This window comes from Elephantulus edwardii, unplaced genomic scaffold, assembly GCF_000299155.1.
Source record: "Elephantulus edwardii isolate Elephantulus edwardi_28Jun2011 unplaced genomic scaffold, EleEdw1.0 scaffold00049, whole genome shotgun sequence".
NCBI classification, from domain to species: Eukaryota; Metazoa; Chordata; class Mammalia; order Macroscelidea; family Macroscelididae; genus Elephantulus; species Elephantulus edwardii.
In genome coordinates, this window is record NW_006399799.1 from 6,026,361 (window position 1) to 6,035,155 (window position 8,795).

General features: G+C 37.6%; 1 protein-coding gene across 1 annotated transcript in view; it reads left to right on the top strand.

Moving 5' to 3' along the window:
• The first annotated feature begins 3,608 nt into the window (after positions 1 to 3,608).
• THRAP3 (thyroid hormone receptor associated protein 3) overlaps positions 3,609 to 8,795 on the top strand; it is a 19,241-nt gene continuing 14,054 nt past the window's right edge. Inside the window, exon 1 of the mRNA XM_006886583.1 lies at positions 3,609 to 3,745. Coding sequence (XP_006886645.1) covers positions 3,609 to 3,745 — 137 coding nt within the window. The remainder of the gene's footprint in view (positions 3,746 to 8,795) is intronic.

Below are 8,795 nucleotides of genomic sequence, written 5' to 3' on the forward strand. Positions count from 1 at the left end.
AGGGTTTAGGGCTGTTGTACATAGGGTCGCTATAAGTCTCAAACGACTCGACGGCACATGACAACAACAACAAGCAGAACACTGCTGAAGATCATTCAAAACCAGCTAGAACAGTACATAGGCAGAAAACTGCCAAAAGTTTAAACTTTGAAATTCAAAGATTTAGAAGAAGCTGTTGTACCAGAAATATCATTGCTGGTGTCATATGAATCCTGCCTGAAAGCGGAGAATGCCAGAAGAATGTTTATTTGTGCTTTATTGATTATATAAAGGCATTTTTTACTCTGTGGCTCATAACAAGTTATGGCTAACATTGAGAATGGGAATCCCAGAACACTTTATTGTGTTCATGTAAAACCAATATGTAGACCAAAGACTGTCATGCAAAGAGAGCAAGGGATATTACATGGTTTAAAATTAAGAAAGGTTTCTCTGGTGGCCTAGTGGCAAGAAGCTGCACTGCAATCCCAGAGGAACAGAGTTCGAATCCACCAGATGCTCTGCCGGAGAAGGAGGCGCAATATCCTCCTGTACCAGTCAGATCTGATTTGACGGTACACGCACACAAAAAAATAAAAAAAAAAAATTAAGAAAGGTTTGTGTCAGGGATGTATCTGTTCTCCATACCTATTCAATCTGCATGGTGAGCAAATTATTCAAGGAGCTGAACTCTATGAAGAAGAATGTGGCATCAAGTTAGAGGAATACTCATCAATAACCTGCATTATGCAGATGGTCATAACCTTGCATGCTGGAAATTGGAAAGACTTGAAGCACTTGTTCCAGAAGATGAGAGAACACAGCCTTCCAAGTTGATTGCATCTCAGTATTAAGATGAAAATTCTTACCACTGGACCTGTAGACAACATCGTGTTAGATGGAGAAAAGATTGAAGTTGCTTAAATGATTTTGTCTCTCTTGGATCCACAGTCAACACCATTGGTACCATCACTCAGGAAATCAGGAGACGTATTGTACTGGAAAAGTCTGTATTTAAAAACCTCTCCAAATTAGGAGAAATGATGTCAGTTTGGGGACTAAGGTACATCTGATTCAGGCCATGGTCTTTCCAGTTACTTGCTATGCATCTGAGAGCTGGACAGTTAATAAGAATTACAGAAGAATAATTGATGCCTGGTGTACTGAGTATCTCATGAACTGCCAAAAGAACAAACAAATATGTCTTGGGAAAAATATAGCCAGAGTGCTCCATAGAGGCAAAAATGGTAAAGCTTCGTCTCACATATTTCAGGCATGTTTCTAGCAGAGGCTATCCCTCAGAGGGGAATATCATGCTTGGAAAGGTCAGCGAGAGTGGGGAAGACCCTCAACCATGTATATTGACACAGTGCTACTATGGGCTCTAGTGCTTCAGGAAATAGGAGGGCATAAGATAGGACAGGGTTTAGAGCTGTTCATAGAGTCACTGTGGGGTGTATTCAACTTGATGGCACCTGACAACAACAGTGATGTCAGTTTGAGGAGTGAAGTATACCTGATTCAGGTCACGGTCATTTCAGTCACTTGGTTATGTATCTGAGTTCTGGACAATGTATAAAGATGAAAAAAAAAATTAGTAGTGTGGTGTTGGAGAAGAGTACTAATATCCCATGGGCTGCCAAAGGAACAGATATGACTTGGAGAAAACGCAGTCAGAGTGCTTGTTGGATGCAAAGAAGACAGAACTTCGTCTCACTTATTTTGGACATGTCGGTAGGAGAAGCTATTTCTTGGAGAGGGATATCATGAACGTTGAAGGGACGGAAGAGGAAGACCCTCACCAAGTGAGTTGACAAAAGGACTGCAGCTATAAGCTTGAATGTGTCAGAGACTGGTGAGGATGGTTACAGGATAGGACAGGGTTTAGATGTGTTCATAGGGTCGCTGTGAGTCATATTCAGTAGTTCCTAACAACAACATTCCCTTTGCAGCTTCACACTCCAGAACAAGTTAGATCCGATTCTTTAAAACTCACAGAGCCCCCCCTCTCTGTAAAACATCTTTCCTGTGCTACTTCCAGCAGTGCTGATTTCAGAGCACGTTGAGGGATAATCCTTTTCCTTTCTGGAAATAGATTAAGTTCCAATGGCCTCTTTCTTTCCTACTTGTTGGATTTCAAGAGGCAGACAGCCTTCTTTTCTTGGTTTCCTTCAGTCTGTCTAACCTGATAGGATTGCTGTTGTGGTGTATACTTAGATCTGTTAGTCATAATCTTAATTTCGTCTGTAAAAGGTTGTGGAAGCAGTATTAGAATTGGGTAATGGATAGAGGCTGCAAGAGCTTTAAAGTGCTTAATAGTAAAAGCCCAGGTAAGAAATTTGAGTCTTGAAGTTAATGAAGACTGTGCACTTTAGAAATTATTTGTGAATTAACATCCTATATTTTATAGAGCAGAGTACAAATGGTAGCTGACTTACACTGTATTTGAATTATGAGGAATTACAGTCTTCCCCCCTTAAGTATAATATGTACTGTTACAGTGTGTAATTTGCTAATAGTAATCATTTTCTGATATTCATAAATGTTGTTACGCTTTTATAAAGATACTGATAATAGAAACTAATAATAGTGAAAATGGACTTACTATAGAATCCTTGGAATGGAACTTTGCAACAAATTGGGAACTACTGATGTTAGAATATTTGAGAATATCTTCTTTTCTTTCAGTCTGTTATTTGAAAGTCAGTTTGAGGATTAAAGTGTTAAAATAATAAAGAGTGGGTGCTCTGGTGGCCTAGTGGCAAGAAGCTGCACTGCAATCCCAGAAATAACATGGTTTGAACCCACCAGATGTTCTGTTGGAGAAGGAAGGGCAATCTCCTCCTGTACCAGTCAGATCCCATTTGACGGTGTACACACACACAAAATAATAAAATAAAAAATTAAAAAAAAAAATAATTAAAGAGTGTACTCATGACTTTGACAGTCTTGTTGTAGAGGAAGAACAGAATTTATGCGCGCGCGCGCGCGCACACACACACGTATACCCTATAACTAAAATAAAATTTGTATAGTTTTTCTTTATTGTTGAAACTATTAAACCTGTCTCTAGCCATTATAGTATTTTTTAATAACAGTTGATTTAGTTCTGAAAATGTGTCTGCTTATTGAGAAAAGACTATCAAATCACTGAGAACTCCCTTCATTCTTACCAGCCTTTCATAGTGATCCTCAGTTAGGGTTAAAACCCTCAAAACTAAGTCCCTGCTCTCAAGTCTCTATATTCATTGTGACTATTTCCAATGCTGTAATCGTGTTTCCAAGGATATAAATCTTTACGGAAGGAGACTCTCCTGTTTTCTCCTTCATGAGGCAGCTGTTGAGTTTGAGCTGCTGCTGTCTTGCCTTTAACAGCTCACCAGGCTTCTTTCGGTTAGGATTGTTAGATTTCTTCTTTTGATTCTGTGACTTAGTCTGTGTGAGAGTTTTACTGCCTAGAAATTGGTTTTGATGAAAGGATCAAGTTGGTGGGCTGGGGGTTTTTTTATGCCATTTACAACTTAATTGTTAAGATTCTAAGTGTCCAGAAAAGTTCTATTTTACAAAGAAGCTAATTTGAATATGTTCTTTGTTTTAGGTGTAATTGAAAAGTGACCCTCCTTTCAGAGATGTCAAAAACAAATAAATCCAAGTCTGGATCTCGCTCTTCTCGTTCAAGATCTGGATCAAGATCTCGTTCTCGTTCATTTTCAAAGTCAAGATCCCGAAGTCGATCTGTATCTCGTTCAAGGAAGCGCAGACTAAGGTAATGGGGTGGCATGTTTGAGATAATAATATCTGTTTATTTGGATTTTTGGAGATCTTTTGTTAGATTGTTTTAAGTGTCAAACGGATTGGGAGTTGGTTTGAGGTGGAGGATTAGACTTTTAAGAGATTCCAAGTTTCTTCAAACAATACAAATGCATAATAATTTTAACGCTGTGCTTTTGCTTAATTACTTTTTTTTCTCTGCTAACACATTTTCTTTCCCATCCACTTTGGAATAAAGACCATTTATTTTTTATTTGAGCTGCTTGCTTCTGAACTGTTTGGAGGCTTGGACCAAAGTTTGTTTCCTTTAGTAAAGAAAAGCATTAGGATTATGATTAGCGTTGTTGTTGTTATGTGCCATCGAGTCTTTTGCGACTCATAGCGACCCTATGCACAACAGCCCTAAACCCTGCTCTATCCTGTGCCAACCACACTGCCTCCGACACACCCATCCTGATTACCCCAGTCACCGAGTCAATCCATCTCATAGAGGGTCTTCTTCTCCTCCTGTGCCGCCCCTCCACCCTCCAAGCATGATGTCCCTCTCCAAGGACCCGTCCCTCCTGGGGATGATTAGCATTACAAGGGAACAAAGCTTTTACCTGCTGAGAAGATACACCTAGAGTGTCAATTACTAGCAAGCTGCATCTCCTTTGTAAAAAAAAAAAACCAAAACAAACCACTTCTTGAAACGCTCTAAAAATTGTTTGTAGAATTCACTTTGTCTTATCTAAATACCATAATTGTTTTAAATTCTGTATGCTTCATGCTTTAGGTAAATTTCCCTATTTCAGTTTATGTCTTAGAATAGGATACCAAACTTCCAGCATCTCTCCTATTTTGGTGTGTTATAAGTTGGGTTTTTCATTCTTTCAAAAGAGTTTTCTGGCTAGGTAAGAACCTCTTCTTTTTATTTTTTTAATTATTTTATTATTTTTCTGTGTGTACCATCAAATCAGATCTGACTGGTACAGGAGGAGATTGTCCCTCCTTCTCCAGCAGAGTATCTGGTGGATTTGAACAGAACTTCTTAGTAGATACAAGTTTTCAAATTATTTTGGGAAATGTTGATTAATTTAAACCCTAAAGAGAGATATTTTTTGTACAATTTCACTTTTTTTATCAAAATAATATACTGCGTAAGATAATTCTGTTTGCCACTTAGCGGTCTTGATGTTTATTTCAGTTGAATATCTAGAACCTTTTTTTCTTAGGCAAACTCATTACAAAAATTTAAACCACAGAAACTTTTTAAGTTTTTCTTTTTTTATTTTAGTCTCTTAAGATGGCTAGTGGATTGTTGGGGGGTGTTTTTGCTTATTGGTTTGTTTGTTTCCTTTTGCCAACAAGAACGCATGCTTAAAGGGGATCTTGAGACTTCAATTTAAAAATTCATTTCAGGTCAGAGCTTGAACAGAAATTAGCTATATGTAAATACTGATGTAATACATAATGGATTCTAAAATTGGGGGGGTTTTAGAATGGAAAGTTTTAAACTTTGAATTTGTCTCTCAGGCAGGAAGACTGCATAATATGCATATGTGTGTATTTTAAAATAGATTTTTTTTTCCCTGAGGATAAGAAGCCGTTTGATTTCTTTTTCTCATGTTTTTTGGCATATATTTTCAGACTTTTTTAATTTCAGCCTTATGGTAAGCTATTGCATCAGATTCCTTTTAAGTAAAAGTCCATCCCACTTCCTTATTCCTCCAAAAAGAATGAGAAAAGCCTAGACTTTAGTAACTCCCTACTTTGTGCCTTGACTTGAGTATTTGAAGCCTAACCTGTGTTTTCGCTTCTGAAAGGCATCACTTTCTAACTTAACCTAATAAAATGAAAACAAAGCAATTGGTTCAGAAACAACCACAACTAAGAGACAAAGTTGAATGGACATAAACCAAATTGAAAATTATAATCAACTCTGAAATATTTGTGGCAACCCCAAAAACTGAAAAGATCTGTCTGAACAGATCTTTTTTCTCCTCGTTTTGCAGATCATTTGGCATGGTCATATAGACTTGGCATAGTAGGGAGAAATACCTTAGGCAGCCAGGATGTGCTGAGATGAACCTACAAGGCACTCATGTGCCGTCTTATACCTAGAAGATGGTCATTTTGGAGGTGGTTTGTTTCACCCTCCTACAAGGAAAGTGCGTTATTCAGATAGTTTGAGAAACCATGCCTTTAAATTAACTAACTGCAGGGTTGTACAGATTTGGAGAATATTGATTGTTTCCTTGTATTTCACAGACTGTATCCTCTTAAGTGACTTCTGGTAAATAACTTCATTTGCAATCTGCAGAGACTCACATTCCTGCATCTGTGCAATGACTGCTGGTTTTGGATGCAGTATGCCACAGAGCCCTCACTAGTAATTGCTAACAGAAGCAGCAGCAACCTTTGAGGATGGGAAAATGAAATTAAACCCTCCTTAGTGTTGGTGGTGGATCACCTCCTTCAAGTATAGCCTTTTAATCTGATCATATTCAATCTCATAGCCTGCATCTGCCTCTTTCTTCTTTTCTTAAATTGTTGTTACTGTATGCTGAATGAAAAAGTGTGAAAGGTAAGTAAGTTCTTTTTAATTGTACTTAAATAGAAACCTTTACAAGCAGCAGTAAGATGTAATAGTTGCTCTTGTTCTTGGGATAGATAACAAGTGTAAAGGCTAATAACAATAGTAGAAAATCCCACTTTATCTGAACTGGAATATAAAGTTTTTATTTTATAGACTTTATCGTTCACTTTACCTTTAAACTTTAAACAAGTTGCTTTGTTTAACCTAACTCACTTACTGAATGGGCTGAGAGTTTTTTTGGTTGGTTTTTTTATTTTATTTTTATTTTTACTAGTTTATTTACAAAATTTGAATACATTGTTTTCAAGAACAAAGTCTTTCAGTTCCCTTCATCCCCCCACCCAACAAAATTGTACAGTCTCATGATTAATGGCTCCCTTCCCCTGCACATCCTCATCCCTCTGCTTCCACCCTCTCCCACCCCTCTTGGATCCTTATACTCATTCTACAATAATGGTTTTATACCATATTTATCCTTGTGGGACCGAGTTAGTTCACTCAGCTTAATGCTCTTCAGTCCCTCCCAAGTTAGGTAATAATTTACAAAATCATTGCTCCTGTATGCTGCATAGTATTACATTGTGTGAATGTACCATAATTTCTCAATCCATTCTTTTGTAGTTGGACTGTTTCCATGTTTTTGCAGTGGTGAATAATGCTGCTATGAATTTTGGTCTTCAAGTCTCAGTTTGTGCCTCACTTCTCATTTTCTCAGGGTATATTCCAAGTAGTAGAACAGCTGGGTCATATGGAATTTCTTTGTTGAGCTTTTTGAGGAAGCACCAAACTGCCTTCCAGAATGGTTGTACTGAATGAGGCTTTTTAAAACAACAAAAGTGCCTTGATTCTTGCCCATTAATTGTTTGGGTTTTTTAAATTCTACATATAAACTATTAATGTAAAGAGTTTATAGGAAGTCTTTCTAACCAACTGCTAAAGAGTAGGGAGCTCTGGTGGCCTAGACGGGAAGTAATGCTGCAGATTGAAAGGCCCCTCCTTTCTGGTAGTTTGAATCTACCAGCGGCTCTGCAGGGGCAATCTCCAGTGTGATTTACAGTCTTAAGAGCCTTCTAGAGGCTCAGTTGTCAGTTGGTTCTGACTTAAAAATCAGAGGGAAAGATAATTAGGACTATGACTCATATGAGTGATAGTCTGTAATTGACAAGTGATACTGATACCCAAGAACCCTACTGGGTTTTTACAACAAATATAGTTTGGACATTTTGGGGAAAACAGAGCTTCCTGGCCTGACATTTGTGAATATGAAGCTTTTACCAAATTTGCGTACTGTTGAATCCTGTGGTTCTAGAAATATACCTTTTGTAAATTGTTGTGTCCCATTGAGTCTGAACCAACTCATAGCTGACACTAGCAGATTATCAGAGGCAGTGAATCACACAGGAGATTGCCTATCCTCCCACGGAGCAGTTGGTGGATTTGACCACTTGCCTTTGAGGTTCTTAACACATTAGACTTCTATGTTATTCAATGAAAATTACAGTGATAGGCTTCAGATTGACTTATAAAATGTGCAAACTGGGTGAGGAGTCTATAGTTTTTCTCTTAGCTCAGTGTTTCAGTACATACGATCAAATAGTGCCCTCTTGTGGCGCTTAGATATGTTGATGAAGCTCAGCCATAGATATTTGGCCTTCTGAATGGTAGAATCTTGACCAGGTCCCCACTCAATATTTGTATGTTTTACTGATTCAGTTTTAGTAAATTCTTTATACTTTGAACAAATACATTTCCCTAAGTTCCTATTTAAGTGTTCCTTGCTGTAGACCTATTGTAACTATGTTTTTCAGAAACAACTTCTCAGTAGAAATTAATATATTAGCATTACACAGATAGAAAGGTCAGAATGGCAAAGTGTGGAGTGTTCTAACACTGAACCCACAGACCTGTCTGACTTGCATTTCTTGCTAAAGACTCCAAGTCCCTTAAAGTCTCCTGTACCTATGAAACTCCCTAGATTAAAATGCTCTTTGCTTAGTTCACACACCATTGAGACTTTTTTTAAATTCTTTTAGTCACTTTAGAAATATATCTTCACTTTAAATGTGTCGCATTATTAACACATTGCCGCAAATGATGGCAAATGTGTTTCTAAGCACGGTCGTCAGTTTAAAAACTGTGTGGCAACGTGTTAAGCCATCTCATTGTCTTGTCATTACTCCTTATCTGTGTCTTTCTACTTAATACAGACAAGTAGTTTGTATCTCTACTCAGAAAATAAAATGGAAAATGAATAAATGACTACTAGAACAGATGAGAGAGAGTTCAAAATGTTGCCTTTGTTTACAGGTTTTTCTTAAATAAAAATGCTTCGCTCATAAATTCAAATAGTTTTCCCTTTTCCTCCCCTTTTCAGTTCTAGGTCTCGTTCCAGATCATATTCTCCAGCACATAACAGAGAAAGAAATCACCCAAGAGTATATCAGAATCGTGATTTCCGTGGTCACAA